Genomic DNA, 26072 nt, shown 5'->3' with positions numbered 1-26072 from the left:
TCCCAGTGTTTTCAATGAGGACATACAGCAATTGTGAATCAAATTAGCTTTTATTAAAGTATTAGTGGTTAGGGAATGAGTCATTACATGGTACAGATTTCATATGCATTATTTAACCAACATGAAAAAGAGATGGGGGGGTTAAACATAGACTTTAGTTTTGGGGGCACCCCCCCACAGTTGATTTAAAATGTCTCTTATTAAAAGCCGGAAAGGCACTGTTTAAAAAAAATCATAGTTGCTGAATGTTATTTAAGCTTTGTGTACAAAGTAAGTATAAAATGTCATTCATGGCTGTTTGTTGCTTAATGTAAGTATTTTCACAGAGGGTTTGGAGACAGCGGAAGCAAATGAAGGTTCACTGGTTTTGCAATAAAGGCAGTTGCACTGCTATGGCAGTGATTGACATTATATACACTTACATACACGGAAATGAATGGTAGGAGAAAAACAGGATTATTCAGATCTGGGTTTGGAAACTGGGCCGTGTTCATTAAGCACCAAGCGAAAGAAAATGGACTTTTCAGGTAGGGACTACCTTGTCCAATAAGAAACGTTCATTTCCCTGTTCCGTTTGAAAATGTTTTCTGTTCTATGCCACAATGAACAAGACCCAGGACATCAATGATACTGGAGTACTGTCTCCCCTTTTGTTACAGTTTGGAGGAAAAGTATGTTTCACCTCACCTTCGATCAATTAATCCAACAATTTATCTATTTAGTTTGAAATGTACGTTTTTAAAGTAAAATAGAGAACTCGTCTGTATGAGATCATTAACAACGGTGATGGTGCATTTATGTGCTGTTGGAATAACCAGTGACTGTGAGTCTGTGAGCATGCACATATTAGGTCAGGATTAGATTGAACCCCAGCCTTATATTATCTCTTCACAAAACAATTGAACGTTTCAATAAAACTAAAAAAGGTTTGAATTGGACATTAAAAACACTGATTCTAAACGCAACAAGAGAATCAAAGCACAGTTGACTTGCATCAGCCAGGTTAAAAATGTTAGGGAAAACAAGTGCCTGGTATCAGCCCATTGGGATTTAAGGGTTGCTCCTACATCAGTGAAAAAGTACTAGTTGATGGGCGGCTTTCGTAAGGAGATGCTGGTGTCAGCACTGCTGCTCTGTAAATGTCCCTAGGTTTAATACCATACATTGCCACTAGGTGGTGGACTTCATCAAAACACTTTTAAAGAGAGTAGACGTTCAAAAAGTGTTGGGAAAATGAGTCTGTAAGTGGCTGGTTAGTCTACCGTCAACTCAACATATAAGAAACTTTGATAAAACATTGATAAAACAAATTATTGCTATTGTACAGGGTTTATATAGCACACAAGTGGCAGGATTTACATTTTTCCACCAGGATTGTGAAGAAATCGTATAAAATTGCTCCTTATCTTTGTTGTCACGTAAAAAAAAAGAGCTTTTAATGACTTGAGATTTCACCAGAATGTCCTTTCTTATCTAAAACTCAGGCAGTGAATGAATACATGTGTGTGTAGTCTACCTACAGCACGAGTGACTTTCCATAAACGTCTCACAACCTTTTTGTGTTTCTTGCAGATGTCAGGGTCCTTCATTTGAGCGCAGACCCCTTTTGTTAGACTCTTTCTTCACAAACAACAAAAAGGTGACGGTATAAGATGCCATCTTTATCAAGAAAATACACCTAAATTACATGAACTGGTCATATTCACCATAAAGTGTGTGTGGGGGGAGGAGGGGGGGGGGGTAATAATATTAAGAATGAAGTGATACTTTCATCGTATCGGGGGCCTAAATCAAGTCTTCAAAATACATATTAATAAAATTTCCAAAAGCACTACATAATCATTAATTATTCTGTCAAAAATGGTATGTCACTGTAAACTTTGCGTCAAACTTTGGTTGTTTGTAGATTGGTAAACTGATGTAAGCATTTATGAATATATTAATGCAGTGCTTTGACATTTTATAATCACTCATACAATGGGAAAGTGACTACCTATTTGGCTTTACTTCCTGGATCCTTACTTCCTGGATCCAGTCCCATACTGTTTTTTACTGGGCTTCAAGATTATATAATCAAATTCAGGGAAACGTGGTCATTTAAGATATTTAAAATAATTATATTCGTATTTGTGGATTTATTTACTTTAACCCGATGCCGTTTTATGAAGATTTTTCATTTTTGTGCTTTTTACGCTTGATGACCTTTCAAGGAACAAATCATTTCAAAACCGAAGTGGCCACACTTTCCCATCATTTAAGGCTTCTCCTTTTTTTTTTTTGACTGTTACTAAAGAGTTACTGAAATATCTAACATACAGGTGGCAACTAAATTAGCACTTTACTAACTTCCATTCACAGCTTTTGTGAGTGACGTTAGCATTTCAACTTGATTCTGGAAGTTGATGGAATATTATACTGTTCGCTCCCAAGGGATATGGCCACACCCCTTCTGAGTAATAATTTGTTCACGGCATAGAAACTTTATGCTGTGTTCCTTACCACCCCATTCTCTCCCTTTCTTTCTCGTCCAACCCCATGTTGTTGTTTGTTGTCTCATTCTTCTTCCTTTTCTTCTTCTCTTCATGGCCTCTCCAGCACCCAATCCCAAAATCAATCCCTAGCCCCTCCCCCTTAGACACTTTTGTAGAGTGGATTGGACAGGTGCAAGAAATACAGCAGAAGACAACAGGTAGCTATTACCGCATTGCTTCTACCTATCCAGTCCTTTTTAGATCTATACAAGGCACTCAGGGGGTTTGGTTCTAGTGGGCAGTTTTGGTATTAGGCAAGTTGTCTCGTTCACCTTCCACCTCTTCCTCCTCTTCCTCCACTTCCTCACCTAGTCGCTGTCCCTATCCCGCTCCACCAGCACATGCTCCGAGTCCTCGTGCATCTCCTGCAGGGAATGGCTGTCCTCCTCGTCCTCTTCCTCTTCCTCTTCATCCTCCATCCCTTCCTCCTCTCCTTCTCCATTCATCATATCCATGTCCACGTCCAGATCCACACGCCCCTCGTGGCAGTCATCCTCCAGTCCCTGAAAAGGGTTCAGGTCCTGGGATACCTCCACCATCTCCGTCCCCTGGACTTCCACGGGCTCCATGGCCCCCTCGCGGAACTTCTTGACGTGGAAGGTGAAGGGAGGCACCTTGTAGATGGCGGTCTTGTCGCGGGCGTAGACGGTGTGGTCGGGGGTAAAGGATTTCATTACCTTCTGCCGCGACACCTTCATCTTCTCCTTCTGCTCCGGGTTGACACTCATGCGCGTGCCCAGCTTGCCCATCTTCTTCTCGATGTTGTGGCGCGTCTTCTCCAGGTTCTCCTTGGTCTTCTGCTTGGTCTTGTCGAAGTTCTCTTTGGCGTTTTTTTTTGTCTTGTCGAAGTTCTCTTTGGCGTTTTGTTTGGTCTTGTCGAAATTCTCTTTGGCGTTTGGCTTCGGGATTTTCTCCACGTTCTCCTTATTAGTTTTCTGCCTGTTGAAGCCCATCTTCTCCTTGGTCAAGGTCATCTTCTCCTTGGTCAAGCCCATCTTTTCCCTGGTCTTGGTCATCTTCTCCTTGGTCAAGCCCATCTTCTCCTTTGAGAAGGCACTTTTGATGTTTTGTACGCGCTGGAGGCTGCTACGCTTGATGCGCTCGGCGCGCGACTCCTCGATGACATCCTCGATCTCCAGCTCCTCCTCGTCAGAGGAGAGGTCCAAGTGAGGCTTCTCTTCTCCCTCCTCTCCGTTCTCCTCGGCTCCTTCTTTCAGGTCCAGCACGCTGCCTCGTCCTCCCTCCACAAGCTCTGAGAGCTTCATGGACTTTGACACGGTCAGTTTAGAGGGAATCTTCACCTCGTCCTGCAGATAAGAGGAGACATGACGCTGTTAAAGCAGATGATAGACATGCTCTGTATGTCAGAGAATATGTTTTTGGACCAATAAATATGTTTTCTTAGATCAATAAATAAGCCCCCCCCCCCACACACACACACATATATTATTGACAATAATAGTCCAATTATTCAGGGCATGGGTATCTGAAGTTACACATGTCTATTGCAAACACTAGCCTTTCTTTGACTACATTCATGAGGAACTTTAACTTTGAACTTCAAAGCAACAGTAATACTTGTTTGGACTTGGGTCTTGCATTCGTTTCTGATGAGGTACGTCTTAAAATAGTCTGACATGAGAATCCCACATGGGAACCCTTGCCCTGGGTTTGTACCGGTAAAACAACACTTGTGTGTGCGCATGTGTGTGTTTGTGAGCGTGTGTGCGTGTGAAACAGACAAAGTGTGTGTGTGTGTGTGTGTGCGTGTGTGTGTGTGTGTGTGTGTGTGAAACCCTGGTGCAGTGGGTGTGATAAAGCCTGAGATCCCGAACACCTCTCCTCTCCCAACAATACCCCCCCGTTTCCATATTTCCACTCCACTACAAAACCATTACATTTTCCACTGTCGTGTCTCCCGTTGGCATGAAAAAAAAGTAACCTTCAGCATCCAAGCTTTGTATTGGATCCCAGCCTTGCCAGAAGCAATCAGTCTACCTTAATTACTCTATTGTTTAACGCTTGTACTCCTGATGCTGGTGAGTCATGTTCCTTGCCTCCTTTGCACTGCACACACACACACACACACACACACTTTCTTAATGTACACACACGCATTTGTATTATTACACACACACACTTGTAAATGTTTGTGCACACACACGTGCACACTTGAAGGGGTGGAGAGGCCTCCAGGCTTTTCCTGTCAGGAACATGGTGATTTCAAGGCCTCTGAGCTACCTGCAGGCTGCCACACGTTCAGAGTCGGACGCCGTCTCCTCACCAAGGCTCACTGCATCACATCACCTGTCTGGAACTGGGGAACCTAGACACTGAAGACAGCTTTCAACCGAAACGTCTGTGTGTAACTCCCATGTGCAGACCAAATGTTTTCGGGGGGGGGGGTTTCCAATGAGGAATGATGTACACTCTTTAAAACGTGGAAGTATGCTCTTTTAAAACGTGGAAGTATGCTCTTTTAAAACGTGGAAGTATGCTCTTTTAAAACGTGGAAGTATGCTCTTTTAAAACGTGGAAGTATGCTCTTTAAAACGTGGAAGTATGCTCTTTAAAACGTGGAAGTATGCTCTTTAAAACGTGGAAGTATGCTCTTTAAAACGTGGAAGTATGCTCTTTAAAACGTGGAAGTATGCTCTTTAAAACGTGGAAGTATGCTCTTTAAAACGTGGAAGTATGCTCTTTAAAACGTGGAAGTATGCTCTTTAAAACGTGGAAGTATGCTCTTTTAAAACGTGGAAGTATGCTCTTTAAAACGTGGAAGTATGCTCTTTAACAAATGTTTAATTCGTTCACGTGTACAAAGGACAGGCTCCACTGCTGTTAATGCCTTATTGACACGAGGATGGATAGAAAGTCATCAGTTAATCTAACCTAGGGGTGGCAGGTAGCCTAGTGGTCAGAGCATTGTGCCAGTAACCGAAAGGTTGCTAGATTGAATCCCAGAGCTGACCAGGTAAAAATCTATTGTTCTGAACAAATTTGCCTACTTAAATAAAGGTAAAATAGTGGAGGAGGCCATTGTTTTCATGATCTAAACTACCAGATAGCTGCTTCTCAAAAACACCTGATATCTTGACCTGCCTCAACGAGTGTTTCTGAACAGCAGAGGCACGTTTCAAGTCTTTGTTGTCAGTTCTTCCATTCCACCCATTCCCCTTTCCCACCCGTCCCTTCTCATCGTCCTGGCCTGCCTCTCCCTCTTCCTGTTCCTCGCATTCCAGGCTCGCAAACCCCTCGCTCTTTTCCCGTGTGCGTGTGTTCCTGCGTTCTGCCAAACCCCGTGTACAATGCTCCGGCTTGTTAATGGAAAAGACATTTTCTTCTTTTTTTTTTCCATCACGGCAATCTCACTGAGTCACTCGCTTACACTGCCATATGGGTCTCCAGCTAATATTGTGCATTGTCTCCCCCAACCCCCACCATTAGGAAAACAGGAACAGTAAAAGGCATTAACAAAAGGGCTCGGAGGGAGTGGGGGGGAGGGGGGGGAGAAATACCTTTTGGCTGAGTTAAACGAGGGAGACACCGCTGGCTATTTTGATAAGCACAAAGGTGATGATGCTTTTACGGCTGTCTGGAAAACCATGTGCTTGCATTGATATTGGGGAAAAAACAACTGGAGCGTCAAAGCAGGTGGGAGAGGAGAACTCCCTATTGTGTTTCATTGTTCTGTGACTGGGATCATACTTTTGGTCATGCATTGTGTTCTATTGGTGTCGAGGGTAAACGCAACCTTGACTGATGAACCCTTATTTCCTTAGTAGTACACAGGGGTTGCGTTCCAAATGGCACCCTATTCCCCATGTAGTGCATTACTTATGACCAGGGCTCATAGGGCTTTGGTCAAAAGTAGTGCACTGTAAAAGGGAATATGGTGCCATTTGGGATTTTGCCAGAAAGAGAGTCTTACATTGATTTATATCACAAGCATAACATGGGTTTTCTTGAAACAATTTCCTAGCCTTGTATGTTATCAAAGTTGTTCTGTAGCGCAGAACGATTCCAATTGGTTTTGGTGAAAAGGTCAAGGGGCGTGGTTTAACGAGCAGCAAATAGGGTTGGGCGGTATCTCGATTTTCATACCGTCATACCGTTTCTGTACCAGACCGTATGAGTTATTACCGAATGTGCACACTAGGGGCAAACATTTTATGACCACTTTTTTTTACACACAAAACAATTTAGGCAACAGGGATCTTGATGCAGGAGGGGATTGAATGCCTCTGCTGTAATGTCTCTGCTGTAATGCCTCTGCTGCAATGTCTCTGCTGCAATGTCTCTGCTGTAATGCCTCTGCTGCAATGTCTCTGCTGTAATGCCTCTGCTGCAATGCCTCTGCTGCAATGTCTCTGCTGCAATGTCTCTGCTGCAATGTCTCTGCTGCAATGTCTCTGCTGCAATGTCTCTGCTGCAATGTCTCTGCTGCAATGTCTCTGCTGCAATGTCTCTGCTGTAATGTCTCTGCTGTAATGTCTCTGCTGTAATGCCTCTGCTGCAATGTCTCTGCTGTAATGCCTCTGCTGCAATGTCTCTGCTGTAATGCCTCTGCTGCAATGGCTCTGCTGCAATGTCTCTGCTGCAATGTCTCTGCTGCAATGCCTCTGCTGCAATGTCTCTGCTGTAATGCCTCTGCTGCAATGTCTCTGCTGCAATGTCTCTGCTGTAATGCCTCTGCTGTAATGCCTCTGCTGCAATGTCTCTGCTGCAATGCCTCTGCTGCAATGCCTCTGCTGCAAATGCCTCTGCTGTAATGTCTCTGTTGTTGGTCTCTGTTGTCAGTATAGAAAATTATACCGTTGGTATTTCGAAATACCCTGGTAGACGGTATAAAAGGTATATTCCACAAGCCTAGCAGTCAAGTCACTAACCAAACCAATCAGATTTGTTCGTATTTGTTCCACCCCGGGGACACCTTTCATAAAATATAAGGCTAATGGGCTCTTAGCGCAGGCTTTTACAGTCTGTTACAACAGCCTTTTTCATTGCAGGTCTATGTAAGGACTCGACTTCCTTAAACTTTTCTTATTTCAAATCCCATTTACTCCTACCGTACTGATCAAATCGGCTTGAGACCACCAGGCACGTACGTGCACAGGAGGTTGGTGGCACCTTAATTGGGGAGGACGGGCTCGTGGCAATGACTGGAGCGGAAGAAGTGGAGGGGTAACAAATGCATCAAACACCGGGTTTCCTGGGGTTTGATGCCACTCCATTTGCTCCTTTCCGGCCATTATTATGAGCCGTCCTCCCCTCAGCAGCCTCCTGTGATGCAAGTTCCACAGCATACCTGCCTAAATCCCTCTCCCCCACCCACCTTGTGTGAAAATAACCCTCCGAATACAAAATATGATTAAGCTATTGAGTTTTAGATATTGGATGGTAAAAACTAGACATATGTGCCCTTTCTTGACTTTAATCTGCCTCCCTACAGTGAATACCTCTGCCCGGCCTAGCTCGGGAGACCTCCAATCTGTCAGTATGCAACTTCAAAGAACGGAAGTTCAGAGGTCAAGGCACTTATATAAGGCTTCTTGAGGAGCCAAAATGGGGGGTGTAACGGAGGAAAGTGTGTACATGGAAAAAAGAGTGAACTGCGTCCCAAATAGCACCCTATTCCCTATGAAGTGCACTACTTTTGACTGGTCGAAGGTAGTGCACTTTAAAGGGAATAGGGTGCCATTAGGGCTACAACCGGAGTGTGACAGGAAGCCAGGCATTCACCTTGGCGTGACTGATATCCTCACCCCTCCTGATTTTAAAAGGACATTGTTCTCTCAGGCCGACGAGGGGGAGACCGAGCGAGACAGAAGCCGACGAGGGAGAGACCAATAGACAGAAAGGCAGGAAGGTGGTGGGGGGGGGTATGTATGCCTGTGTGTGTGTGTGTGTGCGCATGTGAGCTCGTGCACAAAAACTTGCCCAATACATACAGTAACATTGCCATATTAGATTTGAACTTTGCCCATCAATTACAAATGGCAGGCATTGCAAAACACTCTGTGCCAGGGTTAAATGTGTCCTGTTGTGTTGGGAGTAGTCTATGATTTGTGTTTCATCATCACATGGGCTGCAATCTTTATCTTGTGCTGCTTGGTGTCAGTCAAGGCAGGGTGTGGTGTGTCTGTGCATGTAGGATGGTGGGGGTAATGTGTGTGTGTGTGTGTGTGTGTGTCTGCATATGGTTTTTCACTGATTTCAGACCTCCCCTTTCAGACCGTTCCATTCTACCACCACTGATACACAGCTACAGTGTACTGTATACACACACTCTTCTGTTGTCCTTAGCAACCACCACAGAGAAACTCCCTCCAACCCGCTGCTTCGTGTGCTGGGACCGCAGTGGTGAATACAGTCTATTTTTCTCTCTCTTTCCTTCTCTTCTCTCTCCTTATTTCTCTCCTCTTTTCTCTTTTCTCTCTCTCCGTCTCCCTCTAATTCCTTTCTCTCTATCTCTCTCTCTCTCTCTCTCTGTCCCTCTCTCCATCTCTCATCTCTCATTCCTCTTTCTCTTTTCTCTCTCTATCTCTCTCTATTACCATCTCTTTCCTCCCTCCCCCTCCCCTCTCCCTTTCTCCCTCCCCCTCCTTCATTCACTTAGTCTTAGTCATGGAGAGAGTGGTGCACGAGCTCTGAGACATGGCCTGTGGAAAAGTTATCTGTCTCAAAGGTGTTTACAGTGCGGTTACACTCACACTCGCTGAGTGCCTCTGCCACCCACTTAGAGTGTGTGTGTGTGTATAGGCACGAGCACACGTGTGTGTGTGTGTGTGTGTGTGTGTGTGTGTGTGTGTGTGTGTGTGTGTGTGTGTGTGTGTGTGTGGGCGGTCTATCCACAATAATTCAACACCACACAATGCACTCCAGTGTACTAACTGTACTGAATGTTAAACTCATGTGGGCCAACAACGAGCGTCACGTTCAGTCTGGTTTAACCAGGCTATGTCATCGCCTTTTGAGTACAAACATTCTAAACAGTGGTATGTAGAAAGACTGTTTACAGGATGTAGAAAAACATTTGACTATCCACCTATGACCACCAACACTAACACACGCAAAGGTCTATTTTGTTAAACATGTATCTGCTTTGGGGCAAGCAGCACAAACGGGCAGTGGGGGGCTGGCGAGGCTAGCTAAGTCAAAAACAGGTGACCCATGTTGAACTGCTGCCTGCATGTCTAGTCATTGTGTTGTGGTGGGGGGGGGGTACTCATATGCTGAGATCAGCTGGCTGCAGCCCCGTGCCGTCAGCACAAATAAGTCCCACTCTTTCACTAACAAGCCTACGTGCCCCCCCCCCTTTCTTCCCTCTCTCTGGCAGTCCAGTATCCGCAACCCTATTCTGCTTTTGGTCTGTTTTTCTGCCTTGTGGAGTGATTTGGGGGTGGGATGTGCAAATGTAATCCGTGTGCAAAAATGATATAGGTGGGTGCAATAAGAATTCCTAGACAATTATCCTTCATGTTGTAATATTAATGTCCTCATCCTTACCATCACCCCTATACTTTACTCCATGTATATTCCGAGTCAATATTCATATCATAATAAGGAATTCCCCCGGAAAACGCCCACAAATTGGGAAACAAACATTCTTTAACATTGACCCCCGTTGTAAAAGATCCAACCTCTGTCTATTTTTTGTTAATCCAGACCTACGGTTCATGTAGGAAATAGAGCCTGCGAGAAGAGCCCTGTGGCTTCAGGCTTATTCCACGTGGGAAATGTGGGGATCCGGTACCCAAGTCGACTTCTCATAGCTATGTGTGTGCAAAACATTTAATCACAGGTTAGACATTTAACTTGTTTCGTATAGTCTTTTTGTGACTTTAGTCACTACTAGTAGCTGTATAGTCTGTTTTGTATTGTTGGTCTTGGCTAGCTTAAGGTTTTAGTTGGTAGCTAGCTAGCACTCCATTATGAAAAGGTGCATGAGGGAAGCCCTACAATATTAAGTTTTTCTAAGCAGTGAGAACGCTCGGGAGCAGAAAGAGATGAAAAGTCATATTTAGACATGTTGTGCTTTTCTTAAATGTAGTTTTGTAATTGACTAAAACAAGCAAACAACAAGAAAATCACGTTTGAAAAATTAGGTAACCAACCGAGGTAACCATGGGTTGTTTTCCCCCAAGGCGGGCGGGCCCCAAGGCGGGTGGGCCCCCTACGTTCTATCTAATACCGACAGAGAGTATCTGCCTGCCCTTGAGTCTATGCTTTGTCAATATTTCCACGTTCCGACCTCAGCAGGAAAAATAAATTGCACTTTACAAACAGGCATGTGTCAGAGGACCTCGTTTGACCGCGGCAAGGCTCGAGGACCCGGGTGAGGCTCACCATGGAAGCTTTCCTCCAGCCCAGCCCAACCCCAAAACTCAATTGCTGTAGAACCACTCATCACTGCCATGTGTACAGCTTCTTTACTGTGTGTGTCTGCCGGGCTACAGAGGAATTCCTCTCTCACCGACACTCCCTCTCTGTACTCCTTCCTTTTCAGTTGGAGCAAAAACAGTTTTACATTCTTCTTTGCATACATCTGAACCTTTTACGCATCACGAAAATGTCGATCTTTAGCACAGAAGCAGAAAGAAACCAAATATCCCTTTTAGGAATAATTTCATGCCCTTCAATTTAAGTCCCTTTGAGCCCGGGTCAGAAGTAGCGCACTGTGTAGGAATTAGGGTGCCATTTGGGACGCATCCTGAAATGAAAGAAACGTCCTGCCTTGAAATAGAAATCCTTCACTGGACTAACTTTTGAATTAATGGCACTACTTTCCAAAGTAAACCACTGACTGAAGATCGTATTAGGCCTAGTCTGGGACACTGATCTAAGATCAGTTGTGTGTTCCCCCTCTAATGGTTAAGATTACAATTGGGGGAGGGGGGGGCTGATCCTGGATCTGTGCCTAAGGGGTGTGTGTGTGTGGGGGGGAAAGCATGCAATGGGCAAACAGTGACAGAGAGCCACTGGGGGAGAATGGCTGCTCCTTTTTTCCATTCTGATTTTCCCCTGGCCCTTAGAGAGAGAGAGAGAGAGAGAGAGAGAGAGAGAAAATAGACACAGTGAGAAAAAGAGAGAAATATATAGAGAGAGAGAAAACAAACTAGAGAAAGAAAGAGAGAAAATAGAGAAAGAAAGAAAGATTGAAAGAGCGAGAGAGAAAATAAAGAAAGAGAAAGAAAAAATGTGGAAAGAGAGAGAGTAATACAGTGTGTAGGGGAGAAAGAGCGAGCGAGGAGGAGAGAGAGAGAGAAAGTCGGAGTCACAGAGGGAGAGGAAAGATTGCTATATAAAGTTATGGCATGCCGGAGGTCCCTCGGGGGAAACGGAGCGCAATGAATCACAAGCTCTGTTGTTGAGACATCTCTCCTACTCGGCCCTGTGTTCACGAACTGGCCACAGCAACACCTTCACTGCCTCCCCTATGCTGTTCCTATTGGGGATGAGTGCACTTTGACACCAGCTTGTTGTTCCTATTGGGGATGAGTGCACTTTGACTCCACCTTGTTGTTCCTATAGGGATGAGCGCAATTTGACTCCACCTTGTTGTTCCTATAGGGATGAGCGCAATTTGACTCCACCTTGTTGTTCCTATAGGGGATGAGTGCACTTTGACTCCACCCTGTTGTTCCTATTGGGGATGAGTGCACTTTGACTCCACCTTGTTGTTCCTATAGGGATGAGCGCAATTTGAATTACGTATGTTGTTGCTATTGGGACTCCCTGAGCTGTTTTCAGAACACTTTTCCACCCTTCTCTTGAATGGTTTCTGAGGGTGGAGCAGGGGAGAGGAAGATGGTTAATTCAGCTTATCATTCAGTAGACACACTATGCCATATCACAAGGAGAGCCGAGTAACTCAGTGAGCATACGGTACAAAGGACATGACGCAATGCTCTTCAATGAGGAACATTGGGATTTTGTTTTACTTCATCAATTGACTGTGAGGTCATCAGTGAGGTCTCGCTGAACACAAAGAGAAGTTCCCTTACAGTTCCTTTATGAGCTACAGTAAGCCCATGCCTGGCCAACACTAGCTGACCCCTGACTTCTGGAAGATAAGCAGCACACCCTTACAGACTCCCCTATTTTTTTCCCCTCGGAAAAGGGCTGCCCTGACTAACTAGTTTCAGCTGTTCTCCTATGGCATTGTAAGGTGGTTTAGTTATAGTTAGTGCATTAGGCCTATACTGGGGTAGTATAATGCTAAACCATTACATTTCTAATAATAGCTTGCTATTTTCCAGTAACAGTCTTGAAGATTTCTCAGTGAGTCAAACCGATGATTCCCCTACACAAACGCCCTAAATAACAAAATGCACTAATCTGATCACATGATTTCGTATTGATGTTCCGCTTACAGGAATTAGCTTATTAGATATGATATCGCAAATAGGCTTGTCTTTGTGCTGGTTCGAGATGTAAAGCTGTAAATATGCATTTTCAAAACACTTCAGGGCTAGTCAATGTTACAGTTTAAGAATTTCGCAGATGCAGACCAACAGTAAGTCCATTCAACCAACCAAAGTGAAACAAATGAACCATACAACTGGAGTGTCACAAGTACAACTTTAGTCATAAAGAACTGACATCACTGTGCTAGAATATAAAACAACAACATGCTAGGTTAAGTTTGTGAGATGGCTAGTAGTGCCAAAGTATTCTTGATACAGTAGAGTGAACGCAGGGGTCGTCCTTGGTTCCGGACAAGCTAAACACCTTCTTCGCCTGCTTTGAGGATAACCTAGTGCCACCGACTCGGCCTGCTACCAAGGACTGTGGGCTCTCCTTCTCTGGGGACGACGTGAGCAAGACATTTAAGCGTGTGAAACCTCGCAAGGCTGCCAGCCCAGACGGCATCCCTAGCCGTGTCCTCAGAGCATGCACAGACCAGCTGGCTGGAGTGTTTATGGACATACTTTGTTGTCCCCACAAGCTTCAAGATGTCCACCATTGTTCCTCTACCCAAGAATTCAAAGGTAACGGAACTAAATGACTATCGCCCCATACCACTCATTTCTGTCATCATGAAGTGCTTTGAGAGACTAGTCAAGGATCATATCACCTCTGCCTTACCTGACACCCTAGACCCACTTCGATTTGCTTACCGCCACAATAGATCCACAGGCGACGCCATCGCACTGCACACTGCCCTATCCCATCTGGATAAGAGGAATACCTATGTAAGTGTAGTAGAGTTTAAATGGTTATTCCATCAAACTTCAAATGATTAGAATAGTACACAACGCAGAACAGAACAACCAGGTTGAGGGTCAGTGGCCAAAGCCCGCTAACAGGAATATTCCAAGTTCAGACAGAAGGGGGGGAGTCAGATCGCTATGATTGCCAGGAACTTGCGCTACTGGTGCTTCCTGTTGATGTTAGGTAGGCAGCTAAAGTAGCTGAATGATGTTAACATCTTCGGGTTTTGTTTCATTAAATGTATTTTATTTCATCTGGGTGCTTGTGTCACCTACTAACACCCTGGTACTACCCGTAGCTCCCGTTCTCCTCAGTCCGAGAAAACGCTCAGAGAGAAAGGTATGTGTTGCAGATGACTCCTTTGTCGAAGTCCATAACGTGAAATAAATAAAACATCCCAAGGTTAATGCTGTTGATATTGTTATAAGGGAGTGTGAGACTAATTGAAACATATAGTTTACAGAGTGCTAAAAGTGCTGCTGTTGCTTGCTAGCATGCCTTTCTGTGATTCAGACGGTTAGCTGAGCTGCCGACTGGTGCTGGCGTTGCATTATGGGAGATGTCGTTTGGTCCTCTACGGTCAGAATGGAATAGAGGCGATTTCACGTTGTGACTTGTTTATGTTGCAGTGTTTTTGTACCATGAGTTGTTGTGTTTTGGTGCTGTCAACACTGAAAGCACCTAGAAATGTATTGGGGATGTGAGACAGGATTTGTGTTTTACCTTTCTTCATGCTCCTGTGTAGAAGAACTTGTCAGATGGTGCATTGGAGACTGATGTGTTCCTGTCCTGTCTTTTCACAATACTATTGCAGGTATGGTTCTATTGTCTGGGAATTAAGATTATATATTATCTGTATTAAGGACGGGTTATTATTTTATAGTATACATTATGGCTTTATGTATGAGTGTGATTGTGTGAGTCCGAGAAAACACTGAGAGAGAAAGAACAACTTGTCAGATGATGCATTGGAGATTGATGTGTTCCTGTCCTGTCTTTTCACAATACTATTGCAGATCAGCATAAAAGCCGAAAAGACAGCCGTGGTGTCGCTCTTCATTTCTTGGTTCTCCTGTGGTACATAAGAAACCCGCTACATAAGTATGCTGTTCATTGACTATAGCTCAGCATTCAACACCATACTACCCTCCAAGCTCATCATTAAGGTTGAGGCCTTGGTTCTGAACCCCGCCCTGTGCAACTGGGTCCTGGAATTCCTAATGGGCTGCCCCCAAGTGGTGAAGGTAGGAAACAACACTTCAACTTCGCTGATCCTCAACACTGGGGCCCCACAAGAATGCGTGCTCAGCCCCATCCTGTACTCCCTGTTCACCCATGACTGCGTGGCCATGCACGCCTCCAACTTAATCACCAAGTTTGCAGACGACACAACAGTAGTAGGCCTGAACACCAACAATGATGAGACAGGGAGGAGGTGAGGGCATTGGGAGTGTGGTGCCAGGAAAATAACCTCTCACTCAACATCAACAAAACTAAGGAGCTGATCGTAGACCTCGGGAAACAGCAGATAGAGCATGCACCTATCCACATTGATGGGACTGCAGTGGATAAGGTGGAAAGCTTCAAGTTCCTCGGCGTACACATCACTGACAAACTGAAATGGTCCACCCACACAGACAGTGTGGTGAAAAAGGCACAACAGCGCCTCTTCAACCTCAGGAGGCTAAAGAAATTTGGCTTGGCACCTCAAACCCTCACAAACTTTCACAGATGCACAATTGGGAGCATCCTGTCTGGCTTTTTCACCGCCTGGTACAGCAACTTCACCGCCCACAACCGCAGGGCTCTCCAGAGGGTGGTGCGGTCTGCCGAACGCATCATCGAGGGAAAGCTATTTGCCCTCCAGGACACCTACAGCACCCGATGTCACAGGAAGGCCAAAAAGATCACCAAGGACAACAACCATCCGAGCCACTGCCTGTTCACCCCGCTATCATCCAGAGGGTGTCAGTACAGGCGCATCAAAGCTGGGACCGAGAGACGGAAAAACAGCTTCTATATCAAGGCCATCAGACTGTTAAATAGCCATCACTATCAAAATAGAGGCTGCTGCCTATGTAGATAGACTTGAAATCACAGGTCACTTTAATAGTGGAACACTTAGTCACTATAATAATGTTTACATATTTTGCATTTCTCATCTCACATGTGTTCTGTATTCTATCCTATAATACTGTATCTTAGTCTATGCCGCTCTGACATTGCACTTCCAAATATTTATATATTCTTAATTCCATTCCTTTACTTTAGATTGTGTGTATTGTTAGATATTACTTGATAGATATTACTGCACTGTTGGAGCTAGAAACACAACCATTTCGCGACACCCGCAATATCATCTGCTAAACACGTGTATGTGACCAATACAGTTTGATTTCATTTGATTTATGCTTTGTCTGAGTGCAGACTCAACCCACTGGGCAAAAACAGATTGAATCAACCACGTCATTTCAACCCCCAAAATCAATATGACGATGTTGAATCAACGTGGAAAACTGATTGGGTTCGCAAGAAGTCATCAACTTAAAGGCATTTTGTCTTTTTTTTTTCACCTTTTAACCTAAATTCAATGACCAGGTGACGTTTTTTGTTGTTGTTCGATTTCACGTTGAATTCACGTCTGTGCCCAGTGGGAAGTTGTGTGGAGAGGAACAATGTTAAAAGAAGTGCCCCCTTCTTCTTTGGATACACACACACACACACACACACACACACACACACACACACACACACACACACACACACACACACACACACACACACACACACACACACACACACACACACACACACACACACACACACACACAGTCCTCACTCACGTGTTTGACAGTGCTGTCAAACAGCCCTCTCGTTTGACCTTTTTTAGTGTTGCACACTACCCAAATGGCTCACATACAGCCGAATGTAATGTTATTACCATTACAAGCCCCTAATGTTTCCCCTTTGAATTCAAGATTGAAACCAGTGATTCACAACACAATGATGAAAATGTACATGTTAGAAGCTGCCTTGACAATAACTCTCAGACTCAAACCTTTGTCTTTGACAGGGCAAATCCATTTGTTCACCTCTCTCCGGTCTAGAGTGCCATATAAGGCAAGGTATCAGGAATGCTTTGGTTCTCTTAACTCACTTACTAGCCAAAATGTAGAACATTCAACATTCATTTTTGCGAGTTTCTTTCGGGGGACTTTGGCGGTTAGGGTAGCGCCTTATCCTCTCCGGTATGACATCATACGTTCGGACAGAGAGCTTGTCAACAGACAGAATTGCAGGAAAACAGAAGACACATCTAGACAGCTGGAGTAGCGGCGACTCCGGCTCGAGTAGCCGCTCGCAGGGCCCACGGGAACTGGAGGTGGAGGGGTCGGTGGGGAGGGGGCTGCAATCTATAAATAGCGACTATCACATACTTGTTTGATTGTGAGAAGGAAGAGGCCTTTATGGGATCGGGTTCCTGTTTACGTTGGCTTGGATTTGAACCAACGGTCTAAGTCTTTGTCCTGCGAAACTCTATCTCTTGTGGCTTTCGGCCTGCCGTGATGTCATGGGGTGGTTGTTGTTTAAAGGGATAGTTCACCCCCCAAAAGAAGTCGCCAGGTAAACAAAACCAACGCATGGATCACTGTCTTACATTGTCCATAGACTTGGTTATGAATTGTCAATGTCGTTTAGTGATCTGGGTGAACTATCCCTGTCCGTTGACAGTCGTGGCAAATTATTGCTTGTTAATTCACTGTACCAATTAAGTGACAGCTGACTGAAGGGCGGCTTCATTTCTGGACAAGAGGGTTTGTTGAGGGCCTTTTGTGTCCCAATTTGCATCTCCCTCTCCACCCCCCTCTTGGAAGGCCCAGAACAGATCAACGGTAATGCCGGTCATTTGACACATATCAATACATTTATTGTTAAGTCGATAACAGCTCGATGTCCCGCTCACGGGAATTTGCTTATTAGATATCGCTAAATAGGCTCGTCTTTGTGAATGTTCAAGGCTGTAAATATGCCCCGCATATCGAGCCATGGCAGTCTCAGCGCTATACATGGCTATGGTAGCAACCGTGCCTCTTTATAGGGTTACCCGAGATACCGACAGGTCTGTGTCAAGTACTCTGAGCACTTTTCACCATACGCCCTTCAATGCCACTGCAAGATACAGCTTGCCATTGTGAGAAGCCAGGTTTTTTCTTCTTCTACATACTTTGTCTGGGGCTCCGATCAAACACATGTACATTCATGCACGCACACACACACACACACACACACACACACACACACACACACACACACACACACACACACACACACACACACACACACACACACACACACACACACACACACACACACACACACACATACGGAGTCGTGAATCTCCTCATGAACAGAAATCCATTGTTATTGGAAAGAGTAACAAGGGGGGTGCCATGGCAACGGCGGTGACTGTCATCCCATTGGGCGTCCCCATAAGTCAAGTATACAGAACAGTACATAAACCGGCCTGGACAGAAAGAATGGAGTCGGTGGCAAAGGCTGGTTACAGTTCGCAATGGATTGTGTCTACAAAAGTCCATGCAAGTTCTTGAGTGCAGACGTAGGCCACCGTATTGGATAGCGGATTGTATTTATACTACTTTCCTCCATCTTTGGAAATAGTCTTGCTTGGCCAAACTCATGGGCCTATGCCACCCTTGTGTTGTGTTGTTAGACGCAGTGGGTGTGGGAGGAGACTACGCTACGGAAAGTAAAATGCCTGGGAGGGGAATGGAATGGAACACCTCATAGTATTTTTTTATGAATGTAACAGCAATGACTGGGAATAAGTAATTACAGGTATCTGTGTTTAGTCATTACAGTGGATGGTCTGTGTGTGTGTTTTTGGTTTTACTCATCTTGTAGGGACCAGAAGTCCTCACAAGGATAGTAAAACAAGGACAATTCAGACAAGTGAGGACATTTTGCCGGTCCCCGAAAAGAAAAAGGCTGTTTTAGGCTAAGAGGTTTAGGGTTACGATTGGGGTTGGCGTTAGGGTTTAAGGTTAGGGTTAGGGTAAATAGGATTTTGAATGGGAATCAAGGATATTGTGTGTGTGTGTGTGTGTGTGTGTGTAAGCCTACATTCTGGGCTATGTAGTGTAGAAGAAAGTCCCTGAGATGCCTCTCTAAACTCAAAACATTTGCTGATCCCCAAATGTGACATATCATATTCATCTTCATTAAAAACACCAACCACAACGTATTCTGTTTTCTGTATGACTTCTCTTAGAGCCCCCAACACACACACACACACATCCATGTATGCTATCAATGTTTCTGCTACTTTGCGTTTTTGAATACTGGATATAGTAAAATTGCTTTTTTGAGCATTCCATTTGTAGACTATTTGGAGGTGTGTATGTGAAAACAGAAAAGAGAACAGCATACTTTATCGTCCCTTAGGGAAATGTGGTTTGTAACATACACGGAATGCTAGGTGGGGTTGGTAGTGGTGTGGAGGGGTGGGAGTTAGGGTGGAGGGGGAGTAGGAGAGATGGAGTTGGGTTTGGAGTTAAGGTGAAGGGAGGACTGGAGGGGGGTAGCAGGGAGGGGTGATAGTTAGTGGTGTAGGGGGAGTAGGAGAGAGGAAGGTGGGATGGGAGTTAGGGTGGAGTGATGGTAGTGGAGGTGAGAGAGCAGAGCTGGGGAGCTGGAGATGCCGATGGTATGAATCAGCTGTCTAAATATGTGCTGCTCTGGATCAAAACACACACCCGCATCAAGCACTCCTTACACAAAGAAGATGGACCCTCTCTCTCTCTCACCAGAGGAAGCTGGTGGGAGGTGCTATAGGAGGACAGGCTCATTGTAATGGCTGGATTGGAATTTAAGGAAAGGAGTAAAACACGTTGTTTCCGTGTGTTTGATGTGTTTGGTACCATTCCATTGATTCCATTCCAGCCAATACAAGGAGCCCATCCTTCTATAGCTCCTCCCACCAGCCTTCTCTGACACACACACACGTACACATATTCATTTTAGAAGGCTCATCGCAAGACTAGCTTTACGCTTACCATTTGATCAGTTTCAAATTAAACAAATGATTTATGGTACTGATTGAGAAATAATCCAATCATCAAATTAAAAACCAAAAAGTAATCCTATGAGTCAACCTATAAGAATGTAGTATTCTTCTCTGCAGCGCAACAGTCTCATCTGTGGTGGATTAAATGTTCCTGTGTTGCTCTTATTTACCTCTATTTATCCCCCAATCATACTACTCTCTCTCTCTTCCCTATTTATCTCCTTATCGCACTCCCCTCTCTTTCTCTCTCTCTTTCTGTCTCCCTCCCTCACTCACTCACTCACTCACTCACTCACTCACTCACTCCCTTTCATGGAGTTGTCACATTCCAGTGACATTTCACTGAAGTGTAGCCCCATTCCGAGCGCCTCTCTGAGAGGAACACAGCAACATGTACATTCAGTCAGTTGTCCAAGCCCAGTCTGATGCATCAGACAGATTAAACAAGGACTTACAGTAAATGTACATGAATGACATGCGCGCACACACATACACACAGCACAGCTGTTCCTGCTGATAGAGAGGTGGGAGCCGTCAATTTCGCTGATGCGCTGACCGAGCTTACAAAGATTAGTGGAGCAGGTTGAGAGCTTCAAGTTCCTTGCTGTCCACATCACCAACAAACTATCATGGTCCAAGCACGCCAAGCCAGTCGTGAAGAGGGCGCGACAAAACCTATTCCCCCTCAGGAGACTGAAAAGATTTGGCATGGGTCCTCAGATCCTCAAAAGGTTCTACAGCTGCGCCATTGGTTGCATCACTGCCTGATATGGCAACAGCTCGGCCTCCAACCGCAAGGCACTACATCACTGGGGCCAAGCTTCCTGCCATCCAGGACCTCTATACCAGGCGGTGTCAGAGGAAGGCCCTAAAAATTGTCAAAGACTCCAGCCAACCTAGTCATAGACTGTTCTCTCTGCTATCGCATGGCAAGTAGTACCAGAGCACCAAGTCTAGGTCCAAGAGGCTGCTAAACAGCTTCTACCACCAAACCATAAGACTCCTGAACTTCTAATCAAATGGTCACCCAGACTAGTTGCATTGCCCCCCCCCCTCTTTACACCACTGCTACTCTCTGTTGTCATCTATGCATAGTGACCTTAATAACTCTACCTACATGTACATATTACTAACCGGTGCCCCTGCACATTGACTCAGCACCGGTACCCCCCTGTATATAGTCTCGCTATTGTTATTTTACTACTGCTCTTTAATTACTTTTTACTTTTATTTCTTATTCTTATTTGTTTTTTTGTTTTAAAATTGCATTGTTGGTTAGGGGCTCGTAAGTAAGCATTTCACTGTTGTATTCGGGGCATGTGACTAATAACATTTGATTTGTTTAGGGTCCACTCACTCCCCCTACTTACTTTAGATGAACCTCGTTTAGTCTAATTTAGCATACCAATGGCTTCTCATGTTAGCTTAGCCTAGCATTAGCCTAGCGTTAGCTTCTCCGGTTCAACCACAGAAGATAGAGGGCTTCAGCTGAGCCGGGAGTCGTGACTACACTTGTGGTAGCCTGGGGGCCCCCGGAGGGAGTGGGCTGGTGGGGGTGCTGACTACAGGGTAAACAGGCACTTGCAAAGGGAAGATAAATACCAGTGCTCCTGCCGACTACAAAGCCACCCCAGCTGTGCCCTCAACTTTCTACCTTCCCTTCAGGATGAGTTACTGCGTGTTTTTACTAGTATCAGAGGAGGGCTGCGGCTCGGTAGGGTTTCCTAAGGGCTTGGATGAGAGTTGAAAAAAAAATATTATATCAGGAACGACTGATATATGATTTTGGCGTGACATTATAATTGGAGTTAGTTCTTAGGAGGCTCGAAAAGAACATTGGAAAGATGCACAGAAACCCCAAAGTGTATTTACATGTTCATCCATTAAAAGGAAACATGTTTCTGATAGGTACCAGTATCTTGTTGACTCCTGGGATGCGTTCCAAATGGCACCCTATTCGCTATGGGCCCTGGTTTAGAGTACTGAACTATATAGGGAACAGGTTGCCATTTGGGATGCACCCTTGGTGTTGTGTAAGAATAGGCATCCCCACACTATATTCTATGTCCCGAGCTTGACCTCTACATCACTGATACACACAGTACCACTCACTGGCTGGAACGAATAAACAAAGCCCAAAGAACCACACCCAGAGTATCAATCACCGGGAAGGGTTGAAAACTTCACCTTGTGGACTCTCCCTCATAGTGAAAGTGTACACATCTTGCCATCGGAACCACCTAACACTATTTGGCAGGGTGAGATAGGAAGGCATCACCAACCGTATCCTTCCTTCCAAATTGCCTACAAATGGAATGCTCCAAAATTGCTAACAGATAACTCCCCTCCAAATAGCCTTAAAAATGGAATGCTCCAAAAAGCTATTATCTGTGTACTGTATCCAGTATTCATGGCCCCAAAGTAGCAAAAACATTGATAGCATTCATGGCTGTGTGTTTGTTTGTGTGTGTGTGTAGGGGGGGTTGACCTTGATGGCTCTAAGTGAAGTAGCACAAAACAGAATACGTTGTGGTTGCTGTTTTTAATGAAGATTAATATGATGACATGTCACACTTGGCTGTGATGTTTTGAGTTAGATAGGGATCTCAGGGAGTCTCTTCTACACCACAGAGCCCAGAATGTATTCTTACACACGAATACAAACACAAATACACAAACAAACCGGGGCGACAGGTAGGCTAGTGGTTAGAGCGTTGGGCCAGTAACTGAAAGGTTGCTGGATCAAGCTGACAAGGTAAAAATGTGTCGTTCTGCCCCTGAACAAGGCAGTTAACCCACTGTTCCCCAGTAGGCCGTCATTGTTAATAAGAATTAGTTCTTAACTGACTTGCCTAGGGTAATAATTGTTACATTGAAAAATATATATATTTCATTTAAGAAGGCTCATAGCAAGACTAGCTTTACACCTGCCATTTGATCCGTTTCTAATTAGACAAATGATTTATGGTACTGATTGAGAAATAATCCCCTCATCAAATTAGACCCAAAAAAGCCATCCTATGAGTCAACCTATAAGAATGTAGTATTCTTCTCTGCAGTACAGCAGTCTCATCTGTGGTGGATTAAATGTTCCTGTGTTGCCAGTGTATCTCTCAACATAATAGAGGAGAAAGAGTTTTGTGTGCTCTTGTGTATCATATGTATGGTATGCCTGCCTCGTTTGGGTATGATTTGATTTGAATCATTTTTGTAGTTAAAATAAGACTTGTACAAATGGGAGAGTGGACAGCTCTTTGTTGTGTGTGTGTGTGTGTGTGTGTGTGTGTGTGTGTGTGTGTGTGTGTGTGTGTGTGTGTGTGTGTGTGTGTGTGTGTGTGTGTGTGTGTGTGTGTGTCTGTGTGTCTGTGGGCAAGCTCACACACAGACAAAAACATTTTCTCAAAGACGGGCAAAGGGGGAAGGGAACAGAGCAAGAAAGAGAAGAGGGTGAGAGAGAGAGAGGGGGTTCTGCCCAAGCTGTGCTCGAGACAGTCAGGAGGATGGAAACTCTGAATGTTCTCACACTGCTGTGCAAAGCTGCAAGCCATTACACATTATGCCGTGGCCCTGGCTAAAAAAAGACTGCGCGGCGCTCCCGAGCTCGCTGCGAAACTACAAAGTGTCTTTTCAAATGAAACATCTGGAAGTCGAGAGTGTGCTGGTGGTATTTTCCATCTTTGTTGAAATAAAACAGAAAAGGGATGGCTTATAGATTCCTTATGACCAAAGAAGTGAGCTGTATCCACATGTGAAGCCATGTATGTTTTAACTCAGTAGGATGTCAAGTAGGATCAAAGGCAAGAGATTTGTCGGTAGTGGACATTTGTAAGGGTGACCCTACTCCTACCATAGGGTGTGGCACATGGTATGATATAATCCTAGATCACCCAAGGTATACCAAAACAATGAAACATATATTGCATAGAAATATGACATAGTAGAACATATTAATAAATGTATGTGGCACTGGTTAAACAGCTTTTTGAAGTTCAAGTTCAAATCTAGATTTTTTTCCCCTACTTGATGGATTGCTTTCATGGGGCAATTGTGTCCTACAAACATAGTGATGTGTGATGTGAAATATACTTATCTTTGAGTGGCATGTTTGCCTTTGGAGTACATCCATATTAAAGAACAAGTTGTCATTTGGTAACTTGCCAATGATGCATTGAGGTGAGCCACACCCCAAACTCCTCTCCCTCGCCAGTACACACTCAGCCGGGTAATATGCAAACTATCATCTGCAAAAAATACCTGTCAATTGAGTATTAACCTTTTCACGAAGTTCCACTTGTTTGTGTGTTTGCCAACCACCCCCAGTCCAGTACCCTCATGATAGTCCCCAATCCTCACCCATCACGGTGTCAAGCGGGCGTGCAGTGCCAAATTCCCCCCTCAACCAACTCACACACCACCCCACACGCCTCCCCTCCATCGACACACATATCCACACACACTCACCCCACCACCTACACACCTCCATCCCATCCCCACTCCACACCCAAACACATTCACCCAACGCTCACCTGGTAGATCATGACTTTGAAGTTGCGCCTCTTCAGCAGCTCGTTCTCGTTGCTCTCCAGCCTCTTGATCTGACCTCCTTGCTTCTCCAGGTTGGCACGCACTGTCTTCACATTGACGCTCACCTTGCGCACCTTCTCCAGCATCTTGTTGACTGAGTTGGACGTGGTGCTGTGGCTCTTGGACAGTTTGGTGAGCTCGCCCTGGATCCCCGTCACTGACCGCTCCATGTCCTGCTGCCGAGCCTCCAGGCCACTCTGCGTCTGTTGGATCTGGTCCACCGCCCCGATGATCTTGTCCAACAGAGCCAGGACCATAACGCCGTTCACCTGGGCGCCCACTTTATCCTCTTCCTTTTCCTCCTGGTCGCCCTCGGACACGGCGAGCGCCACCGACGAACGTTCCTTGGCGGCACCAAAGTCTTCGTCATCCGACGGTGGCAGGTTGACTTCGTCGTCGGAGATCTCGGTGAGGGTCTGCTGCTGCTCCTGCAGCTCCAAGTGCAGGCTGGATGTTTCCACTTCCATGACTTTCTGGATTGTTTTCTGGATGAAGACCTGAAATTAAGCCAAAGGACTGTGTATTCAAAGGAATTAGACGCCGGAAAGAGATGCTTTCTCAATTGTTTTTTTCTACTTCACTCGAACCCCTTGGGTGTCAGTTTAGTATTTGCTGCTTTCTGTCCCCTGACTCACACACTTCTCTGTCTGCCCTCTCCTTCTGTGGTCCCGTACACTTCTCTGTCTGCCCTGTCCTTCTGTGGTCCCGTACACTTCTCTCCTGTCTTTCTCTCAAACTCTTTCTCTCAAACACACAAGCAGGCTAACTCTCTCTCTCTCTCTTCCCTATGTTCCAAATCTTTGGACAAAGTCCAGTCTACAGGGAAGAAGTCTGCTTTGGAAGTAACCGTAGGAGCGCTGGGATGTGAATGACACTCTTCCCGGAGAAACCCTTCCAGTCAAAGCAGAGCCAGCAGCTTTTTTCCTCTCCGGACCCCTTTTTCCTGGGACTCTCCCCTTTCCCCTCCTCTTCTCTCCCCTCCCTGGCCCCTCCTCTCTGTCCGTGAGACTCCACCTCAGCATTGTGGGGAAACCCAGCCCCCACCTCCCCCAGACCCAGACGGCCCATCCCTCTGGGCCCCATCCCTCTCTCTCCAGCATGGTTGGAATAGTTAGAGTGGCGCTGTGCACTGGCCGTCACATGCAAGCTCAGGCACAGCAACAGGAGGAACGTGAGGTAGGAGTTTTCATAATAGACTACCATTCAAAAGTGTCCTTGTTTTTCAAAGAAAAGCCCATTTTTTTGTCCATTAAAATAACATCAAATTGATCACAAATACAGTGTAGATATTGTTAATGTTGTAAATGACTACAGTATCTGGAAACGGCTGATTTTTTTTATGGAATATCTACATAGGCGTACAGAGGCCCATTATCAGCAACCATCACTTCTGTGTTCCAATGGCATGTTGTGTTAGCTAATCCAACATTATCATTTTAAAAGGCTAATTGATCATTAGAAGACCCTTTTGCAATTATGTTAGCACAGCTGAAAACTGTTGTTCTGATTAAAGAAGCAATATAACTGGCCTTCTTTAGACTAGTTGAGTATCTGGAGCATCAGCATTTGTGGGTTCGATTACAGGCTCAAAATGGTCAGAAACAAAGAACGTTATATCTAATATAAAATATCATAAAAATGTAAAACAAGATTCT

At 45.0% G+C, this 26072-nt stretch overlaps 1 protein-coding gene across 1 annotated transcript; it reads right to left on the bottom strand.

Moving 5' to 3' along the window:
* Positions 1-31: 31 nt before the first annotated feature.
* Positions 32-25351, bottom strand: LOC118365276 (caveolae-associated protein 1-like). Its single transcript, XM_035747370.2, has 2 exons — positions 24360-25351; positions 32-3838 (listed from the first exon to the last, which is right to left on the bottom strand). The coding sequence occupies exons 1-2, from the start codon at positions 24882-24884 to the stop codon at positions 2840-2842; spliced, it is 1524 nt and encodes a 507-aa protein (XP_035603263.1). The 5' UTR covers positions 24885-25351; the 3' UTR covers positions 32-2839.
* Between the last annotated feature and the right edge of the window lie 721 nt (positions 25352-26072).

This window comes from Oncorhynchus keta, chromosome 3, assembly GCF_023373465.1.
Source record: "Oncorhynchus keta strain PuntledgeMale-10-30-2019 chromosome 3, Oket_V2, whole genome shotgun sequence".
NCBI classification, from domain to species: domain Eukaryota; kingdom Metazoa; phylum Chordata; class Actinopteri; order Salmoniformes; family Salmonidae; genus Oncorhynchus; species Oncorhynchus keta.
This window is presented reverse-complemented; position numbering and strand designations above follow the sequence as displayed.

Bases quoted from the DNA above. Each gene is read 5' to 3' on its own strand.
- LOC118365276 (XM_035747370.2), bottom strand. From the start codon at position 24,884: ATGGAAGTGGAAACATCCAGCCTGCACTTGGAGCTGCAGGAGCAGCAG. The intron at 3,839-24,359 runs GTGAGCGTTGGG...TCTTATCTGCAG, and splicing joins TCAAAGTCATGATCTACCAG to GACGAGGTGAAGATTCCCTC.